Below are 23,221 nucleotides of genomic sequence, written 5' to 3' on the forward strand. Positions count from 1 at the left end.
ATTATCAAATACCACTTTATTCCAAAAGTTATCACTGTTATAGTGTTTTGTCAGTAACCCATGTCTGTCTAAGAAACTCTCTAGTATCCCTGCCCACTTTATCCAATCAGGACAGAGAACAGACAGAGGCGGTCCTATCTGGTCAGGTAACAATGGCGGAACAGGGAAAGCTACCAATGCCAGCGCACTCGGTGACAGCTTTTACTACCAAACGGGCCAAGTGGAGAGTTAGAGTTATTCAGGTCTGGTGACATGGAGAGGAGGGAGCAAGGATGTTTAATTATATCTGGACACAGCCATGGAGACGGAGACTTATGAATGGAGACAGAGCCCCATTCATAAGCTGCTTCAGCTTGCGCATGAAGCCAAAACGGCGAGATATAAATACCCGGGTCTCCTCGTTCTGGGACTCGTTTGACTGTCGTAATTTGAGCCATTAGGTCCAGTAAAATTTGGAAAGTCTAGAAGAGCGGCATGATTTAAATTATTTTATCCCCATTCAAGTAAGCTGTGCGCTAAACAGGAAGTTAGCAGGCTCAGTCGGCGGAAGTCTCTAGTGCGCATGCGGAAGCTATGCGAAAGAGCCCCGACCGGAAGTCGAGCGGGGCTGCTCCTCGAGGGCTGCGTCCAGATTTAATACAATATTGGGATAAAATAATTTAGTTGTCAAAGGAGACAATTCGCGACGCTCCAAAAAAAAAAAAATCTACCATTTTACAGAGGCTTCTTTCACAATGTTAGCTTAGCCGTTAGCTAAAAGTATTTGGGGGCCGCGGTGCATCACGGTTAGTTAAACGGTTCGGCCACTACGAAAACTGACGTCAGAGGGGGAAGTTAGCTAAAACAACGATAAGGCTGACGGCAGCTTTGAGGGAAAAAGATAATGTATTCTTTAAATTTGTATTCTTGGCAGTGCTATTTATCTATCTATCTATTTAACTATCTATCTATTTATCTATCTATCTTTTGGCTATTACATTACAGGGTTAGCTTAGCTTTTAGCCCTCTTCTAAAAGTGCTAGTTCGCTTTTAGCTAATTTGCCTGAAATTCAAAATTAAGAAGAAACAAACGGTGAGCAAAAACTCACCTTGACCCAGTTAACACACGGTTAAACGTCTCAGTTTGAAGGAGTTCATTCATCGGCGTCTCTGTCTCGCAGCGGGGCCACCGCTCATTAGCTTCAGGCACAAACAGCCGAGAGCCGCATACCACGATTAATGAAGCATTCAGGCCGGGTGAGCTGCCAGAGAACAAAGCGGGGCTTCGCTCAAAAACGACGGCCTCTCGATATGAAGAAGAGTACAACAGTAAAGTGTGAGTATGTAGTAATGTCATCGTGATTAACGCTTACGGTCAGGCCCCCCACAGGTGAGCGCTGCACGCACGCAGGCTCTCGCGCATGACTCAGCGAGGGTGAGCGCGGGACTGGCTGTTCTCAATTCACAACTTTCAAAACATTGACGCGTGGAGCTGGAGCTTGAGGGGGGGTGGTGGTGAGTCCAATTACATCACCGACAGTCATAAAACAGACAGCTCACCGGAGGGAAAACAGAGGCAGACACACAGACGGACAACCTCTTGACACAAAGCTCGAGCGGTAGTTCCTCTCACTCGCGAGCTGAACTCATGGACATACATTCATCCAAAAGCATGAAGACAGCGAGGACGTTGCGCTGCAGCATTAAGGTAAGACACCCCATCACGCAAAGTGTGCCAGGACTACACGGTTTACTATCAAGTCCTGTTTTAACCTGCCGCACTTGCTCCCTCATTGTTTATGTAACCAAAATCTGAGCTACATTTATTTTTAGAAGATTGCATAACGTTACACTGATAATATAACTGTAGTAAATAAAAGACAAGTTATTTCATAGACTCTCTTCCCCCCCCCCCCCCCCCCTCCCAGGTGAATATACCTGTGTGGTCTTGTCTTAGAGAAACAAAATCTTCACCTTTAGATAAACAAGTTCTCAGTCATAACCTGGTGTTGTGCCTCATACCTGTGAAGTGTGTAGATTTTAGTTGTCTTCCCGTGTTTTTTGAAGGTTTTATGATCATTTCATGAACACTATAAGTGTCAAAGAACAATGTTTAATCTTTAATCTGAGTAGACTTGCATGGATATTACTAGTAAATTGTTAAGATATATTATTGCTCAGTATTTTAAAGATGCATTATGTAGTTTTGAGGAGGAAATCTTAATCAGAAGAGGGTTTTTTTACACACTAAATAAACAAACTCTTTGTTTTCATGACTGAATAAACAAACTGACCTTCAACACAGTTTCATACTGTTTTACTTTGTTTATATTTGGCGGACCCTGCCACATTTCTTGCCTCAAGCAGTGTTCAGGGGACATTTTCCTCTGAGAACAGCTTGTTTATTCAGTTATGGAAAAGATAGATATTTCTGAGTTTGTATTACCTTATCTGTACTGTTAATATTACCTTTCTGAATGTCTGTTTCTCCAAAACTACATAGTGCATTGTTAAAGTATTTAACCAATTAATTAAGATTCCTGATTAAAGATTGAAAAAAATAAATCTATTTCTGCTGATTATTATTTTCATTAATTGGTCTCCGAATCATTAAAAATTACTAAAAAATGCCCATCAATATTTTTTTTAGCTCAAGGTGAAATTATTAAATGTTTTGACTGACCAACAGCCCATAACCCCAAAATATCAAATTTAATGTCAAGTAAAAAAAAAAAAAAAAAATCAAAATAGCAGCGAATTAATCTTTCAATCAACTAATCGATTAACTGAGTAATCATCACAGCTTCTTTTGATAGAAGAAAATCTTGACAGTTTTGTGTTTCTATCATTAAATACGCCAGTGAGTCAGTTTTGATAAAAGTTTTCAGGTGTTTGGCAGATGTGTCTAGTTCAAAGTTTGGTATTTATATTTATATCTGCACCTTTGGCTCCATTATTAAAAGCCTCACTGAACACCGACCACAGTGCCAAATGGAGCAGTTGCATTTTACCGTATGCCAAAGATAGGGTGGTAACAGTCTGTTCCAGGGCTGTGAGTAATACTGAGGCAGAACTCCATGTAGCTCGCAGCAAAACATTGTGAGAAATGACACGTCTTCATCATTGGTATTGTGTTGTGAACCGTGACTAATACACCTGTAGTCTGTAATTTGGAGGAGATGGTGAAAGAAGTAATTAGTTAAGCAACTTCAACATTTCCGGAAGGTGATGGTTCATTTGGAACATTTTAAACGCATGCTCACACACACAGACTGCGGTGGGTCCCGTTACTGCAAATCCTCTCCTGTTTATGATTTTAAGTCTTCACTTTAAAGCCGCCGGCCCCTCTGATGAAACCAAGATGTACAAATAGAGATGGGGTGGAGGACGGCTCATCCTACAGGCATCGTTCAGTTTGAGACTTCTAAGTGAACTTCTTGCCCATCCTGCACAGTGTGAACGTACCTGAAGTTCAACGCCATGCGGCCGTGTATTTAGATAATGGGAGCAGTTCAGAATAAAAGCAGGCTAAGCAGCTGGTAATGTGTCAGTAAGCTGTTTGGACAAGTCATTCGCACAGCAGATGGATGTCTTTCGTCAGAACCCTTGATTACTATTTGGCCTTCAATTTTCTAGCAGAACTTTGATTGAGTTGCTTTTCACATGAAACCAAATCGCTTTTCACTCAGCAGAGCCAGCCACTCAACAATAGTTTCACAGGGAGCAATCACGTCCTCTGTCTTCTCTTGACACTGGTATGTGCTGTACAGCGCTTTGTTCATTATTTGCTAATTTTCATCAGGACATTCTGTTTGTTTTGGTTTTTACAACTTCGAACTTATCTACTGTGGGCTACACCTAGACTGCACCCAAGTTACACCATCCAGTTCTCTTTCAAGATACCTCTGCCAATATCCAAGCCAAGTTTCTGCTCAGGGGCAGCTCCGGTTCACTTCCCTCCACACCTCAGTGCACTGGAGGTTCACACTTTTGGATGTGTCATAGAGATAAAGCAATCAAATGAAGCATTTTGGAAAAACAATTTTTTTGCCTAGTTTTTGCTGCGATTTAGAAATGAAGATTGAAACCACTCTTTTAATGAATGTCCATTCTGTATAGAACTACCACCAGCAGCTAGTTAGCATTGCAAAAAGACTGGAAACAAGAGAAAACTAGCTAGCCTGGCTCTGTCCAAAAATAACATAGCCATCCATCAGCACCTCTGAAGTGTAGTAGTTCACAAGTTATATCTTGCTTGTTCAATCCGTACAAAAATACAAAATGTAAAAACAAAAGGTTGTGGTTTTATAGGGGTTATCTGCCAGACGACAAGACTCCAGGAAGTCACTGCTCTCAGCCAAGAAATAGTCCACCTCATGAACCCCCTGTAAAACCATTACCTGTCATTTTTTGTGCCACAATTTGTAGTAACTTATATGTATTAATCACTTTTTTATTGGCCATATGTGAGTGATTTGTAATGTGACGTGAAAAATGAGAGCTTCCCCATCTCTCTCTTGCCTATACAGGTCTGTGGATGATTTGTTTAAGTTGTTTAATGCTGCTGGCCTGTGTAGATTTCTTTGTGAAGAATGTGACTTCATGCATGTTCTTGAGTGCCTCGTCTCAGTGCCTCTCTCTGCTCCACTAACAGAAAACAAAAGTCTGCAAACATAAGCTAACAACTGGCTTCCAACACAACACAGACTTTCCACAGAGCACCTTTAACGTTGGTTACAATAGCGGTACTTGGAAAGGCTAATATTTTCTGAGGTTGTACACAGTGTAAAAAGTTTGAGCAACGCTGGGCTAAGCTAACAGTCTACCTGGTGTAGCCTTAGCCTGTATTTAGAGGACAAACATGAAAGTGCTTTCGATCTTGTCATTTTATTCTCTGCAAAAAAGTGAATAAGCATATTCCTCAAAATATCTACAAGTTGCGTCAAATCAGGGAAAATGCTCCTTTGATCATGATGCTATTCTTTAGCGAACCTTTTTTAACCTCTGTTTCACAATGAAGGGAGGTGAGTCTTTGGCTTTACTGTCTTTCATCTATCCTTGGAGACTTTATACACTTTTCCTTTATTAAGTTTTTGACCAAGTAGGTCATACATTTCCTAATGGAAACCCATGGCTATCCAGCGTCTAACCTTCAACACGTGTCCCTGAAATAAAAGCATTTTGAAATTCATGTATGAACTTCCCTCAATTCTTCCCCTCGCAGCAGGGTTGAAGGCCGGGACAATAACGTCCACACAGACGGAGCTGAGAGTGTTCAAAAAGGATGAATGTGAACATAATCCACAGAGAATCCAACCCTGCACAAACACTTTCCTGCTTAAGGACATCAAATAGGCTTAAATCACTTGTATGAACAGTGTGGATAAATAATGAATCCTGCGTTTTTTCAGTGTTGACACACTGCAGCGTTCAGGGTGTGCATTGCTGCTGCCCTTTTCTCCACATTTATAAAACTCAAAGATTATCTTATCCAAGCTTCAACATTATTCAACATTCCTTCATCAGGAAAAACAGATCTATTGTATTTTATCATCGATACTGAAACATTGTTTTTGCTGTTTCTCAGGCCTCAGGTGAAAGATTGAACTTTAATGGCTTATGTGTTATCAGAAGTGTTTTGTGTTTCCAGTGTTAAAGCCAACTGTCTGAAAGCCAGATACTTGTCTGTGAAACATGATATTTATATTATGCGTTATCTGCAGTGAAAACATAAACCCGACTTCGTTAAAGGCTAAAGTGGATTTGAAGTTGACCTGACGCTGTGGTTAAAGAAACAGTTGTGAACTTTTTCTAAATCTCGAAACAAAAGAAGGTCTTTGCCTGCCAGTGAATGAATCTGTCGAATCATTTAGGTAATTAAACCCCAATTGACGCAAAATGAGGATGAAATATTAGTAACAGTGTAAATGCATCTATTGTGTGTGCTAACAAACCGTAAAGCCAGGCTTTAACAGGAGCATTAACTGTTCTGAGTCAACGCATAGTTTATTCTACCTCAGACGACCTGGCAGCTGGTAAACAAACTGAAAGCTTGGATTTATCACTGTTTTCACAGGAAATTCACTCCTAATCTCAACACGTATCTTCACCGTCACTCCTGCATTCATGGACCCCCGAGCAAATAAAAACCAAGTGCAGTCATACGAGTGTCTGCGAACACCTCCCGACACAAAGAGGTGAGAGGCTCTTCCAGATCACTGGCAGAACATCCAGTGGGTGATCTTGATCTTTCCATATCTCTGGATGTGGAAAGAAAAATCAAGGAGGCAAAATCAGGCTATCAGTTGGAGACACATACGGTATTACTCGGAGCTAGGCAGTTGGCTGAAAATCAGTATTTCACACATTTTTATCACTGTTTTGGGGCTGTGTTGTTTAGTTTCTAGGAAAAACCAGATAAAGTACTGCTTTGCAGAAGACCACCATTTATCATATTACTAAAACTTTCACCAAACCAGCTTCTGAAACCAAACAGACAGTAACTGAGTACATTAACGCAATTACTCGATATAAGTACAAGTTGGTGTCTTACCTAGAGCAGCTATATTCAGTATTTTTATGTTATCATTGAATGAAATGACTGTGTGTAATGTGACAGAGCTCAGTTGTAGTGATGTTCCACTCGAGTCTGCAGTTCCCACCAGCTCTACGGAGCGTTTTAGCATCTTGCAGCTCATTGTTTTGGTTCACTTTCACTGTTTTCATTGGCACCACCTTCAGCAGGAGCAGAAGGCAGATGTTTTCAATGAAAAGCTCTGAAAACCCACTTTATATGCTCAGCACCAAGCAGCCTACAGACAAAGTTAGCAACTAGCTGGTGAACATAGTGGAGCATTCAGCAGCTAAAAAGACAGACATTTCCTTCAGCAGTTGGTAGAGACCAAAACAGAGCTAAAAGTAGAGGCTTGCACACAACTCCAAATTAATGCTAAGGTTGTTCTGTGTCTGCTGGATTTGTAAATACTATTTCTGTTGTTTACTTAATAAATCAAAAAAAAAAGTGTAAGAATGTTAGTAATGCATGATGAAATACATATCCCTTCATTTGCTGGATATCGTTTTCACACTTTTATCTGTTTCCAAGAAATAAAACCGAGATGTAGTGTTGATTAGTGAGCTTCAGGGTTTGTTTTTTTAACTTTTGGACAGGACTAGCCTGTTTGCCCATGTTTCAGTCATTATGCTAGTTTTCACTGTGGTGCACGAGTACGCATGAGTTTGGTATTTCAAAGAGAGCTAATAAGCATGTTTTCCAAAATGTCAAACTATTCATCTGAAGTGCATTGATTTACGATGCTAACATATAAAATTCGATGGCATGTTTAGGAGTTTAACACCAACTTTAAGGCTTGAACTTAGCTGGGGATCATACTCTGGACACAGAGACAGACACATTACCTTATCACCATTCATCCTGCTAACATCTGTGTTTGAGAAAAAGAAACCACCAACGTTGTGGTGCTTTTGTCCACACGGGTCACCAGAATCAACAACAAATAAAAGTACTGTGTCGCTGCTTTAAGATTTTACATGATATACATAAGGTGCATTTGTAGAGATTACCAACCGGTAGTTAAAATGATCTCTGTTTCACTAAAATGCTTCATACTTGTAAATAAATCTGTAACACTGATCCGACAATGTAATATAAATATAATGATTAACACTTTAAAAGGGGCCTTTTTGCTTAATGAGTGCCTTTCATACTTCAGTACATTGATTATTATACTTACGTACTTTTACTTCAGTAACATTTTGAATGCAAGAATTCCACTTACATGTTTCAATAATTACATGTTTTAAATTTCTTCTCCACATTGCCTTGTTTTACACTTTATTCAATCCATCTGTTTTTCTGTCTAGAGAATGTACATTTTAGTCCTTAAAATGTTGCATGTCTTTGAAGTGGGTGATGTGTTGGTGCTTGTAAGCTGTGCTGTGTGTTTGTGAGACAGCTGTTTGGTTTTCCAACTGGCCTCACTGCATTTCATTGCAGAGGTAATATTGTTTAAGTAGGTGCCCCATTGGATGAACCTAACAATGTGCTGCGGGGGCTGAAGAACACTGGAAAGTTGTGTTGAGCACAAATCCTTCAGTACTTGACACCACACATGTGATTATGTGTTTCTTCCAAATTGTTCTCTTTTACTTGGAACAATTTATGCTTCTCAGAGGAACATATTTCAGTCTCTTCTGCCTCTGTGTGAGAGCAGCCAAATGTCTTTTTAGCAGAAAATGACAAAAGACACATTTTACATTTATGACTGTTAGTTATTTTAGCTCTGGATACATCACTATTTCAAGATCTCGTCAGCGCATACAGGAGATTAACGCATGCTGAGTAAACTACTTCATATTGTGTTTGGCAACAAGATGCTGCAGTGAAGCAGATGTGGCGATTTGTTTCCAAAGATTCTTCTTTCTACAGGATTCGTATCTTTCACATGCCAATATTTCTGTTTTGGAGTAAACAGCTAGCATCCTTAACTGTCTGTCTGTCTTTCCGTAGCTGTTTGTCCTGTGCCACGGCCTCCTGCAGTTCTCCCAGCTGCTGTACAGCGCTTACTTCAAGAGCATCATCACCACAATCGAGAGGCGCTACGGCCTCAGCAGCTACTCCTCAGGAACCATTTCCTCTCTGCATGAGGTAGGAGCCAACAATAACATACTCTCACATGGATCATGATAGATTTATTTCAAGGCTACCGATGACAAAGGAGGAACTGGAGAACAAGCAACTTATCAAAATCACACTTCCTGACGATTCAGGCCAGACTCCTGTGTTTTGGAACTGTTTTATTACAGATAAGAATAATAAAAGAACGCACACTACGTACTCATCGTGAAGGGCGCTGGAATTTTTTTTGTTCCCTTGGATTTAAATTCACAACACAGATGAAAAATTTTCCACTTATTTTCCAGTTATAAGTATTCATAAGCACAGGTCACTAGACACTAAATAAATCACTGTGTTTTATTACCTTTTTCAAATTCTTTTGCAGCCTTGTGATTAACAAGGTCAGATTTGATTGTATGGTATTTTATGAAAACAGACCAAGCAAAACCTGAACATTTCAATTTTACAGATCCTCCTAGTGTGGCTATTTAATGCTGCTATAATAGATATTTTGATATTATCAAAGGATCAGATGTCTAAGGGAAAATAGGTTGTTCTTAGTGATGAACCCACAAATAATAATCACTCACCTCTGCAGTTTCTCCCAGTAATAAAGTTTTTAAACATTTGCTTGTTATTTTTTTATGGCCCGCAACTCTGCACCCTCATCAACGTAGTTTACAGATTCAGCAGACCGATGATCTTTTATTTTTCAGTGAAATTGCCCATTATTACCCAAACATTAAAAAATCTAAAAAATAAAACTATTTAATGTTAAAAATAAAATGTTTAGAATGGTATTTATGTAGTATTGTTAATTTTATGTATTTATATTTTCCCTTTAAATCCACTTATTTGCATTTAATTGTATGTTTATGCATTTTAATTTTTCTATTGTTATTTTCTATATGGAGTCAATGTGTTGTTCGTGTTGTTGTTAATGTATTTCATAACAAAAATGGGAAAGCCTTGTAATTTTATACTTACGTAACTGAATACTATGTCCAATGTTTTGTTTTTTTTAAATAGTGATTAGCAGGTGAATGTAGAGGAGCATTTAGCAGCTAAAGAGCCAGACATGTCTCACATGAGCAGCTGGAGAATAAACAAATGTCACATCAACTGAAAAAGTGATATCAGTTTTGTGTTGACGACTTGTTTCCACTGCCCCCTAGTGACCAAAAGTTCAGTTAATGCAGCTTTAATTTTCTTTTGCAAGTTGTTTCTGCCTCAACATTTCATAAACATTGATTCTTAACTCTGCCTGTGTTGAGTGCAGACCACACTGAACTTGGATTACAGTGCAACTAAATGCTGATTTAGTGAGTGTAACTGTCCCGCAGATGGATAATGCTGCTGCTGGATCCTGTTGTCATGTGTCTGTGTCTGTCCTTCAGATCAGTAACAGTGTGCTGATCGTGTTCGTGAGTTACTTTGGAAATCGGGTCCACCGTCCTCGCATCATTGGAATCGGGGGACTTCTGATGGCTATCAGTGCCACAATCCTGACCTTACCTCACTTCATATCCCAGCCCTACGAATACGACTCTGTTCTACACAGTAAGACCTAAATAACAGACCACGCTGCTTCTATGTCTCCACTGTGACAGCTAATGTGATTCAGTCCAGAGCAGGGGACTCTTGAATGTACAAATATGTCAATGCAATTTATGAGACTTTACTTAAGGGTTCGTCAAGGACACTGCAGGGTCTTCTCAGCAGAAGCTCCCCAGCACTCCGGTCAAACAAGTGTCTGCTGTTTGGCTTTCTGTGCTCTGCAGTAAATAGTATTCAGAGAGCCTGACTGTTGCTCTCCAGTTGAACTTTTGCATTAATCAAAAGGAAATTCATAATCTGTGTGCGCTCGCTGAAAGATAAAGAGATTAGAGTTACCTCCAGGGAATTTAATTTGCAATAACAATCAGCCTCTTCCTTCTTCCATTTTGCCCCCAGTCAAAGTAACTTGGCATTGAACAGAGTGTCAGTGAAGGGCCAGAGAAGCTTCAGGAAATTGAAGTAGTGGGACATTTGCATCCTCTGGCTTGTCATCAACTTTCACTGTCTTTTTTTCCTCCTCCCCTCTCTGTCCGTGTGTCACCACCTGCTATTATCTAGATCGTCATGACATCTGCAACTTGCGTGGGAACACGAGCAACCCAGACTGCAGCCAAGATGAAACCCGGCGTCTGGCCGACACCAGCAACCTGTGGCTGTTCATGGGCTTCGCTCAGCTGCTCTTCGGTGTGGGCTCGGTGCCCATCCAGCCCTTTGGGATATCCTACATTGATGATTTTGCTGGACCTGGCAACTCCCCTCTTTACATAGGTGAATGGCCTGTAGTTCAGAGGCAGATTGATTTGTTCATATGAATAAACACCATCTGAAGGTCATGAAGTTATTCTGGGTGATTCTACACACTTGCGTGTTTATGTAGTTATGGACATCAGTATCTCATGACCTTGGAATAATAAGGTTCTGACTGCAGTTTTAGTGGTTTTCAGATATTGAGGTCTAAAGGTTTCACATCACAGACAGCAAAACTGATTTGCAATAAAGTCTCTTTTATTAATCAAAATAACAGCCATTTCTAATGTACTGATGAGTCAGATTTTCTAACTGTAAGGTTCTCGGTGCTGAGGCCGAACAGAAAGCAAGGTTTTTGTGGAAAAAAGTTGACACTTTTGTCTTACTTTGTTTTAATATACAAAATCAATTAATTCACTTCTGAAGGGAGTTATAATATGAGATACTCGGGCACAGACAACAATTCAGAAACATGCTTCTAACTTGGCGACAGAAAGATTCTTCGCTGATAGATTTGTTTTGCCCTTTTCATTTATTTCTGATAGTGCAGGTGAAGAGAGTCAGGAAACAGGAAAAGAGAAGGGTGATGACATGCAGCAAAGGGCAACAGGTCGGATTTGGATGCTGTACAAGACATTTTAGTAAAAAACTAAATTCTCCTTCATAGCTGTCATCTTTAAAGTACACACATTATTGTTAAAGATTCACTAAAATGAGCTAAAATAAAAACTTTTCATCAATCAAGTTCAAACAAGACAAATAAAATACTTCAAATTGAGTCGACTTTTGTTATCTGTATCACTCATAATGTTCCCAATAAATCAGCAGTTTGGTGCCATGCTTTGTACAACCAAGTTAGAGATTGATTTTCCTTTTTCTTTTTTCCAAATTGTTGTTAATGCTTAAACCTACACAAAATGTTAATAACATGTCATAGAATTTTCTGAATAACCCATTTTGACAGAGACTTCAGAAAACTCTGCCTCACAGCTGCTTTTTCATTCACAGCCATCCTGTTTGCTGTATCTGTATTCGGGCCCGCCATTGGCTACCTGCTGGGCTCAATCGTGCTGCGGATCTATGTGGACGTGGACAGAACTGGTTTAGGTAATGGTGATGGTCCGATTGTTATTTTATAGACAGGTTAAAGCAGGAATGATGACTCATTGTTATGCCTGGTGACTCCTGTTTTCCACAGGAGTTGAACAGGAGCTGAGACCAGGTGACCCCCGCTGGGTTGGGGCCTGGTGGATGGGCCTGCTCATCACCACCGGCTGCCTGTTTCTCACCTCCATCCCCTACTTCTTCTTCCCTCGCAGAATGCCTTCAGAAGATCATGTAAGTCACAGTCTCACTCACAAAACATCCCTGTCACTGAATGTACCTCGTGGATCATGTAAAACTGCAGAACATCTCTCGTGTTGTACTGACACCTACTGGCTTTATGTCAACATTGCATTTACTTTTCCTCCATTGGTTTTACACCATGTTGAAGGTACGAAACAAAAGTTTTGTTATTGTTAACATATAACTTCACATTATAACTGACTATGTCACTGAACATATTGTTATTGCCAAGAACTGATCTGTACTAGTACATTCTTGTTGTCTGTATCATGCCTCTGCAGAAAACATGAGTCATAGATACGGTAAAGCCAGATTTTAGTACACACATGTTTGTGAAACAAATACTCCTCCAGCTTTGTCCAGGACTTGACCCTGTAAAAATATGCAATTGATAAGGATGCAAATTTCTGCATTTTGGACAACTTTTTAGAAATTCTCACCATGAAGTTGTCAAGATGATGATAATAATAATCTCAACTGAAGGTATGAAAATCTTGCTGGTCAAGACAGAAACAACAGGAATGATTAGTCAAATTAATCCTCACAAATACAGTAAAGTAGCCTAAATGAAGCGAGAATTACGTATATATGTATATGTATAATGCAATTTTTAAGGCATAAAATGTTTGGTTTCTTGTAAAACATTATTATTATAACATTATTATTATCGTAATTATAAACTAGGAGCTAGTACTTCAGTGTGAAAAGCGAGCGCAAAAAGACAGACAAAAACTCAACAGAAATCTTCTATTATGATGTTTGACAGCTGTGGATGATTTTGATTGCATGAACATTGTGGAGCTGTCAATTCAGCCCAGTGTTCCCACGTCACATGAATCCAGCATAAAGAGACAGGGGCTAATTGTGAGGGACTGTGGTGCCTCTTGTAAGAACAGGGCTGATGTGATTAGCAAACAATTAACCAGATTTCACTCTAAGACTGAATTGTATCACATAAATGTCCGTGTGTTCATTACACTCTACTGTACATATGTGCTTTCACACGAACTCCTGTAAGAGTTTATTCTGCGTATTATTTTCCAGGTTGATAATGACACTGACATGTCTGACGACTTCAAGAAGCCAGATGTCTCTTTACTTGATTTCCTGAAAAGTAAGTTCCTTATATTCAGATTGATATAGTCCCACCTGTTAGAATCATAAACGTCTCAGCATAGTTACATCTTCTTAGCATGTGCTGTAATAAGTCGTGTCCAGTATCACTGAAATAATCTGTGTCTCTGTATGTGACTGTGTGTGATCAGTGTTTCCCAGGATGTTTGTCAACCTCCTGTTGAGCCCTCTCTTCCTGATGCTGATCCTTGCCCAGTGCTGCTTCTCCTCGGTGATCGCAGGTCTCGCCACATTCATGAACAAGTTTCTCGAGCAACAGTACAGCGCTACAGTTGCGTACAGCAGCCTGCTAGTAGGTAGGTACTGTAGGAGTGCACATATAAAAAATTGGGCTTCAGGAAAAGAACCTATTATAGATTACTATTGCCCTTTAAGCCAACTGAGTGCAATCAATGTCAATCAGTGTAATTCAAGTCATAATGTACAGCATGGTATAAACTGAGCTGAAATTAAACAGTCTGTAAAATCATTTAATGGACTCTCTGGATGTTTCAGCCCTGTTGCACCATGGCCGCTTTCCAAAGGGTGGATTTAGTTTGTACTGTCGTTTAACCTCAGATGGAAATGTTATTTGGGTTTGTCCTTCCTTTAAGTTAGGCCCTTTGCAACATCACATTTATTCATGTACAGCACCTGACATTTGTGTCAAGGTGTCAGCAAACAAATAAAATGGCACATGATGTGTATTAAACCCCTTGTGGACATCTTAAGAGGGCAATAAATGTTTCTGGTTCGCAGGTGCTATAAATCTGCCAGCAGTAGCCGTGGGGATGCTGATCGGTGGAGTCATCATGAAGAAAGCAGGTCTCTCTCTGAAGACCATCCCACGCTTCTCTGTGGTCATGCTCACCACATCCACCCTCCTCTGCATCCCTCTTTTCTTCATGGGCTGTCCCACACGGAAGGTCTCCGAGGTCAATCATATCCAAATTGGACCGTATGGGTGAGAGAGACGAGTGCGGTGTTCTTAAAATTAAGCTTTTTATGCAAACAGCACAGTTCTGGAGGGGGTAATTAAGTTTTGGGGATGATTTTTTCCCCCTATGTACGCAGAGTCACACACATCCACCCTAGTTTATGTGAAATACTTGTTCAAATAAAACTAAATCAAGGAACGGTCTTGAAACAGTCCCAGGATTAGCAGCTGTAATGTTTAGAAAGTCAAAGTCAGAATTTGGGAGGAAATTATTGGTATTTGGGCATTTTACCTAAACCTAAATTATTTACATAGCTAGCAAGTTTTCCTCTTTTTCCCTCCCTTTCATCAGTATTTTTCTATGTTTATTGGTGTCTTACTGCCACTGATTGTAGATCGATGGACCACCCTGAAACTGGCGAAAGGAAAGTGTATTTAAGTGTATGCAAACAAATCAGGCGCCCGCTCATAAAAACATTGCTCTATAGCACTACTAGTGGTCAAAACTTCACTGAGCACCTTTAATGATCTGATAGCAGCCAAAAAAAATGCTGAAAGGTCATCATCATGTTGGAATTTAGATTTTATTTTCTCTTTTGAAATTAGATTAAATGAAAAACTCTAAAAACTCATTATTTTGTAGTGTTTAAGATACATGAAGATATGAACATAGTAACTTTATTAGCTTTCAGTTTTCTTTGTGATTTAATATCTATAAAATATAATTACATCTAAAACAAATTGGAAAACATAATACTTGAATCTCTGTGACTTTATCAAAATAACTACTTGCTGACACAAAGTACTCGGATGCTGTTAAGTCAAAAACAAAAACATGCTAATGAAACTAACTGAAACATTAGGTCTTAACTTGTTTTTGTTTGACTCTCGCTGCCCTCCGCAGGTCTCCAAAGTTGTGCTACTCCAACTGCTCCTGTCCATCTGGTGCCTTCAACCCTGTGTGTGGCTCTGATGGTGTCGAGTATATTTCTCCTTGTCATGCGGGCTGCACCAACTTCACCAAAGACCCCAACAACACCCACAGGGTTCAGGTCAGTGCCTCCTGTTCATGGTTTGCTCCCGCTGTATCAATACACTTCACTCACAGCTAACACTTAGCTTACAGTGATACTGTAAATGAAAAAATATCATTAAAACATTCTTGTGATGTGGAATCATATAAATAAAATTGACATTTAGCTGCCTTTTTTTATCTGAGGAATATTTGTGCAACGCCAGAATAAGATTGCACAGTAAATCATGAACAGTAATCAGTGAAATTACCTGCTGCAGAGTCATCATGTAAGATAGGAACGCTAGATGAATTTATGCAAAGAAAACATAAATATATAACATCCAAGATGAGCACATTTGTTTTTACAGAAGGGGAAAGTTGAAAACTTAAAATATCAGTAATTAACTGTATAATTTTCTTCTATAATCTTGTGTAATTTTCTCAGTGTGGTTTGAAGGAATAAGAATTTGGTTCTTGTCCCAGCACAGGATCTGTAAATTAGCCTGTAATTAACCTTTAACTGTGTACTCGGGGGCAGAGTACTGCAGGGAATGCTCGCTGCAAATAAAATGTCATTAAGATGCATTGAAAGCGTTTTTATATCTGATCTTCAGGGGGTAGACTTGATCTTTAAACATTTTTTTCTGTGTTAAGTAGATGATACTTGGAACAGGAAGTGACTTTGGCCTTAGATGCCTCTTAGATCTGAGGCATAAATTAGATCACAGCATCTTGGTTCCATCAGCGTCCCTGTATTTACACGCTGACTTTGATATCAGCAGCAGTATCAAGTCCCAGACCTACAATATTTGTGTCCTCAGCCAGCAGCGTCCAGTCCAGGAGCAGACAGAGAGACTGTTCTGCTGCTAACAGGACACAAGTGGCTCATAATCAATGTCCGATCAATGCTTATTAGTCACAGAGCGTATAGGAGGTGTTTCAAGAGGGACTAAAACGTCAGTATTTAAACGTCACAGCTTGTGAATAATCTTCCAGTGGGTGGATTGTGTGACTGCTAATAGAGTATTAGTCAGTTTGACTCAGGCTGTAAGCCCACTGTGTAATACTGAAGCACAAACACAGACAGTGGTGGCTACAGCTAGCTTAATGGATTAATCCCATGAAATCGCAGAAGAGTTATTTTCTCTTTCTTGTGGACTCGGATATCCACAAGTGGGCGGCTGAAAGTGGAATTTTTTTCATAATCTATTTCTGTATTTTGAAGAATAATTTGTTAAATATACCATTTGTATTTTTTGAGGGGGAAAACATATTTTAAATGTAAAAAATAAACTGTGAAGGAGGTTGAAAGCTGTGGAAAAATTTTACTTATATGTTGTCACTTATATGAAGTTTCTATCTAAAATCAACTAATTTTAGGTTGCTTTTTATGCTTTTGAGTCATCTACCTGTATTGAAAAGAATAATTTGACATTTGGGAAATATATCTTGCCAAGAATTAGATGAGAAGATCAATACTACTCTCATTTCTGTATGCTAAACATGAAGCTGAAGCATACAGACTGCAAACAGGGGCAAACAGCTAACCTGACCCTGTCTAAAAGTTTTTTAAAAATAATCGGCTTATCAGCATTTTTAATCGCTAACTCACTAATTAACATTTTATATATTGATATATTAATGCTAAGTTAAAGGTGCAGTATGTAATGTCAAAAACATCACAAGATTAGCTAAAATTATCAACAAATTGTGTAAAATAACAGTTTTGACATATGGAAGATGTCTTTGTATTGTGTTGGAGAAATATCTATTGAAGTTAGCATGCTAACTTAATTGCCAGGTTGTACCTCAAGAGGCAAGAGTCCGATAGTAAACAACACCAACACTCCGGTTGTGCTCTGAGCTCCTAGTCGGGGCAGAGTCAGCTAATATGACCACTACCTGCACTGACGAGTGAGCTTACTAGTTAATAGCTGCTACAGTTAGCAGCAGTTAGCGCTCACTCTGGTGATATGCTACCCCCTTTTTGTTTGCAGTATGAATTCGACAGGTGGCCAATTCTTACATAATGCATCTTTAAACTAACCGTTGCTTCAAATATTGCGTAAAGACATGACAGTGGTATCACTCCTGTCATTTAACACTTAGCAAGAAAGCGAAAAAAGGATATTTCCTGAAACTTCAAAGTATTACTGTTTTTCAATTTCTTTGTATAGATAACATTAATATTTGTCGTCTCTCTTTCTGGTTACAGCTATATACAAACTGCAGGTGTGTATCTGGGAGCGAGAGTAATGCTCAACCAAAACCCTGTCCAAACGGCTGTCCACATTTTCTCCTTCCTGTCATGCTCGTTATCTCTCTGGCATCGCTGATCGCCTGCCTCACTCACAACCCCATGTACATGATGCTGTTAAGGTAAGGATTGATGACGATGTATTACACTATATTTATTCACATAATCATTTGTTGTATATGTGATATATTCGTAAGTACAAACAATTACTAATGATTTTATGAACCATATTTTTTTTAATCTGTTTTCCTCCAAAAACTGCATTAGGCGACATAGCATTGACTTATTATCTTCTGGGTTTTACAAAACATCTACAAAACCTAAATAACTCTGTATCATTCAGTGTGACCCGCTTTTAAGGCCATTTCATTCTCGGTAACTGCTCCAGTCAACACTGAGCTGCCCTTGTTTTTAACACTCTCTGCCAGGCTCTCGAGTCCATACAAAGTCAGAAGTTAGTAAATGAGTGCACTTGGCTTTTAATATATGAGATTTAAGAATGAAAGGAAAGCACATAGCCTGCCACACAAGTTGGGAAATATGATGAGAAAGTAGATTTCCAAGGGTTCATGAAGATGCTCACAGACGAATTCAGTGATCTTGTCAGCTGTTTTTGAAACATAAAAACAAATGCACCGAATTGTCACAGCCACTGTTTGTAGTGTATTCAAGAATGACTCCATACATCAATAGGAAATGTATTGATGTATTAATATTTTGTCTTTTCCTGTTCTTGTCAGATCTGTTCCCTCTGAAGAGAAGTCATTTGCAATAGGAGTTCAATTTTTACTCATGAGAGTATTAGGTAAGTTAAGACACAAGTACTGTTTGCGTTTAGTGCCATGCTCATATGAACAACTAATTAGTGAGTTAATGATGTTGTGGAACTGGCTAATAGAGGACCCAAGTCCCAAAATGTCCTCCTACTGTCACTCACTGTTATCATTGTGAAACTCAACAAAGCTCACAGTTGTATGGAGCCCCAAAGTGTCCAATACTAAATAAATAAAAAGACATGAAATGTTAAATAAATAATCTCATGAATAAATTGAGTTAACATTTGTATAAATGAACCAATGTATGTTGTAGTAATTCAAGAGATTATTAAAACTCATTATGAAATGTTGTTTTACCATTCTTGTTTTTATATTAACAGTTTTTTAAGGTTTTGTGACATAATAAAATAAAATGTAACATAAATTAAGTGGCAATGGTAAATATGCCATCATGAGATAAAAAGAGACTTGCAAATGTTTGTTTTGACATTTATTTAATTTAATCATGAAGAGAAAATAAGCAACAAATTAATCAACAATGAAAATAATTGTGAGTTGCATCCCTATTATTGGGTGCTACAACAAAATTAGGGAGTGTAAGTAAACACAGCATAATTCTACTCATCAGCACCACGAGTATTTATCAGAGTTTCATAGACTTTGGAGTCTTTAACTTCTTTTCTAACCATTTGAATACAACCCAAAAACAGCAAATGTATTGCCCCCTCGTGACTCTACCTCAATCATATGGGAAGAGAAATTTGTTTACCCTAAACACACTCTGTTTGTTTCTCCTTAATAGCCTTCCTACCCGCCCCTGCATTCTTCGGGATGGCCATCGACACGTCATGTATCCGGTGGAAACATGTGTGCGGAAAGAAGTCTAGCTGTGGTTACTATGACAACAACATTTTGAGGAACAGGTTAGAAATCACTCAGAAAACATATCAGACACAGAGACATAGTACATCCACATCACTGCTGACAATCATCTATCTTCATGTGTCTGACCCCTGCAGGTTCTTGGGCTTACAGGTGGGATATAAGATCATGGGCATCTTTCTGCTGATGATGCTGGGGTGGAAGGTGCAGCGGACACAGGAGTACAGTCTAGAGAAGCCTGAAGGGCTGCTGTGATCCTGCTGTGAGCGTCCATGTTCATCCAAGCATCTCTGCGATGCTGCGGTGTTAAACCTTTTGAATCAGTGTGCTGAGCGAAGCTGCGTCAGTGGGAGAAAGTCACAGCCGACACGGGCCTTCACTGACCTCAATTTCTGTGGGCCCACCTTCCTACCTGGTGCTTCACTGGTTTGAATTAAGATTTTCCAAAAGGGAAAATGTCAGATGTTTTTTGAATGCTGTAAAGCTTCTGTTTGGAATTACTCTGACAATGATCCACTCATTATAAGTCAAGAGAGATCTGCTAAAACACCTCTTTTGTGTGTTACCTCACATGTTTCATGCACCTGAGACGAGAGTTCAAACAACAGATAAATATCTTTGTATATAACTTGTTCCTATAAGGCAGGAATCTATTCAGGTTTCTATTTCCAATGGGAACATATTCTGTAACTAATTAACTGTATTAGCTTAATATTTAAGTTTATTTTTATAGATGTTTGTCTCATACATAGAGACATCTGTAATAACTGTAATACTCATTTCATATATGATGACATAACACTTGATTTAATCGCAATGCTGATGATTTTTCACCTATCGAGTACTTTTTTAAATAGAGTAGTTTCATTTACAAATTCAATTAAACCACACATATTATGCAATCTGCTGGTGTGATTATATGGTTGTTATTGTGGAGTGCATAAATGTGTAAGCATTAATAGCTAATAAAAAAATATTCAGTACAATTATTCAAGTGTGAAGCGTGAAGTGTGTTTATCTACGCTTTGAAGGCTGGATAACTTTTATTTAATTTCAAAAATGCACCTCTAAAGTAAAATATCAGCAAAGGTGGGTCCTGCATTTTTAAATCTAGTTTTACGTTATATTAGATTTATTTAGCCGATGCTTTTATCCAAAGCGACTTACTAAACGTTTGGACACAACCCAAAAATACCAAGAATCATGCCAGTACATCAATTTCATAAGATAAGCTGAACTGCTTTGAGTGATGCAACAATCAACAACAAGATGAGAGTGGATGGGAGATGCCTTGCAAAGGGAAGGGCAGCTCTGTCTTGTTGAGACTGAGCAGATGTGCAGACGTCCACTGAGAGATATCAGCGAGACGTGCAGAGATTTGTGCTCCCACCTGGATTTCATACAGGGGGAAACTACATCATTGGTTGAGTGTCCTCTTCATAGTGTTGGCAGGAAAAACCATGGACAGAAAGGGTAGAAAGTGTGAGACTAAACATATACAATGATATAGTGCGTGATAATATTCTACTATGTACTTTATATTTATCTTGTATTGGTACGACAAGGGGCCTCATTGGAATTGCATAGATAAGTATACCGCAACCTGCCATCCCCCCTCTCTCCCCTAGCATCAGAGAGAGTGCAGGGGCAGAGGGGTTGTTTAGTTGAAGCTATTAGTCTACTTTGCCTGAGTCATTGATCCTTCATCTGTTTGCGCTTTAATACAAATTAGAATCTATGGCCCCGACCACGGCTCTTAATCATATCAGTACCCTAACTATGCTGTGCATTGATAATCCATGGTGCTGTCTGTGGTGATGAAACACATTTGTAATGGTGCATTTTTTCCTCAGTCCCACTGTCAATAACTCAATTCTATACCACTCTGTAGCCTATATGCTCTATAGAGTAGTGTCTCCATTAACAAAGCAACAATAAGTAACAAAGATACCAAACCTTCCGAGCGTGGCCAGCCAAGTTGTTGTTGATAGTTGGAGCCAGCTCAGCTTTTACTTTTAGTGTTTTACCTGTGACACAGCGACACTTTTCAGATGTCAGTGTGCAGCTTCATATCATCAGCTTCTGTGACTCGTAGCCTGTTGCTTTGTCACCGGTAGTGATAAAGGTGAACAAACCATTATATGTCCAGGTGTTGAATATACATGACTAAACCTCCATATTACATTCCTGCACATAGCATTCATGCTGTATAAACATCATTAAGAGATCAAGTCTCTTACATATCATTAAGAGACTTAATATTTAGACTATTTGGACATTTATTTATGGAGCAAGTGTAAATATATGTTGGAAACATGCCGATATGCTGTATAAATGAATATCATAGGATATAATGTAAATATATATCTTGGCAAGTACTATTATGGTTTAATGCCACTGATTTTACACATAAGGATCAAGTTACTAATGATAGGGAGTCGTATGCAGATTAATTTGTTTTTGTGGCTGCAATAAAACTTTTTAAAGTCTGATACCATAACCCCGATGATGTCAGTTGATGATGTCATCAGGGTTATCACAGCGTTGGGCTTGGAAACTATAAATCATTAACAGAAAGCCTGTGATACCAAGGTAAGACAGGGCCGTGCAGCGTGGCGTTTGAAAGAGGTACATTGAGGCAAGGAGGGTAATTGAGAGATCCTATCAAGATGCATTATGGGAATTGTAGAATCCTGTGTTTAAATTAGGTTCATAGTGGAAAGTCAAAGTCAAGATATCTCTGCCTGCATTGATTTAAAATTTTCTTCTTAAAATCTCTAAGTTGACTAACTGAAGGATAAATCACTGGAACATTGTTTTTATAAACCTTTATTTAGGAAAGAACAATTCACAGGAAGTTCAGGTAAATCTAACAGTAGCACATACAATCAAATATTTAAATGAAAATAAGGTTACATAGAGGACATCAAACAAGGACTATACAATTAAATATGTGTACGAAACATAAAGTAAGATTAAAAAATTAAAAGAGACAGGGACAGATGGATGGGTACATATATAGATTAATATAGATATCAGGGTAAAAGGTTTTCAAAATAACTCATACATTTATTACATTTTATGTTATTTACTACTTTAAGTGATCTAAGTAGTTTCATTTAGCATATAATATGATGAAATTGATCACATACTCAAGTTTGCTATTATCTGGATTATTATAGTAACAAACAATATCTTTAAGGTTAAGCGAGTAGGTAAAGTTAGTGGGTTGAAATAAATGAGACAGGTCTTTTTTTTTTTATATTTCACAGTCAAAAAAGAGGTGTGAGATTGTTTCTATACTTTATTATCAACATCTGTGAATTTGGCAACAAGACAGTTAACAGGGTATATTGTGTGTAAACTTTTAAAATGTACTTCTCTAGCCTTGTTTGAAATACAGTATCTGTAAGGTTAAAGCGAAGCCCTCCTCCAGTTTGTGTTCCCAAGCTTAGATCTCCAGAAAAACATTCCTCTAGGAACAGTTTTATTATTTCTATGCTTGATGTTACACTTCATATCTGTCAGTTCAAGTCCAGTACAGTGAAGGTTGTAACATGTTATTCTCACCATAACTTAAGTTGTTTTCTCACAAGTTGAATCTTTCCCATTATAAAGTTAAAGTATGAAATTATCTGAAAGAAACTGGAAACATGTCTGCCTCTCCCTTTTTAAAAAAAAACAATTTTATTGAACAATTTAAATGTACAAAACTGCAAGGTACACAATAACAAACAGCACATTGGTGACATAAACAATAAATAAAACAAAGATAGAGTACAAATATAAAAAAATAAATAAAAATAAATAAATACATAGTTCAAGCAGGGGCTTCAGGGAAAAACTTTTCATAATGACTCAGTAAGGTATTACTTTTTTTGTTATTTAACAGAATTAGAGATTTGAACAAAGAGCTCAGTTCCAAAAGAAAAGGAGCAAATTTAGGTAACGATTTTGCAAATTTTTGCATATA

General features: G+C 38.5%; 1 protein-coding gene across 1 annotated transcript; it reads left to right on the forward strand.

The window, feature by feature from the left end:
- Positions 1-1,557: 1,557 nt before the first annotated feature.
- On the forward strand, positions 1,558-20,237 carry slco2a1 (solute carrier organic anion transporter family, member 2A1). The gene is made up of 14 exons (XM_073476284.1): positions 1,558-1,687; positions 8,510-8,647; positions 10,015-10,177; positions 10,733-10,942; positions 11,930-12,028; positions 12,120-12,259; positions 13,313-13,382; positions 13,534-13,698; positions 14,141-14,345; positions 15,223-15,370; positions 17,549-17,712; positions 18,331-18,395; positions 19,169-19,289; positions 19,386-20,237. Exons 1-14 carry the CDS (start codon positions 1,628-1,630, stop codon positions 19,501-19,503), a joined length of 1,866 nt encoding a protein of 621 aa, XP_073332385.1. The 5' UTR covers positions 1,558-1,627; the 3' UTR covers positions 19,504-20,237.
- Positions 20,238-23,221: the final 2,984 nt, after the last annotated feature.

This window comes from Pagrus major, chromosome 11 (assembly GCF_040436345.1).
Source record: "Pagrus major chromosome 11, Pma_NU_1.0".
In the NCBI taxonomy this organism is placed as follows: Eukaryota; Metazoa; Chordata; class Actinopteri; order Spariformes; family Sparidae; genus Pagrus; species Pagrus major.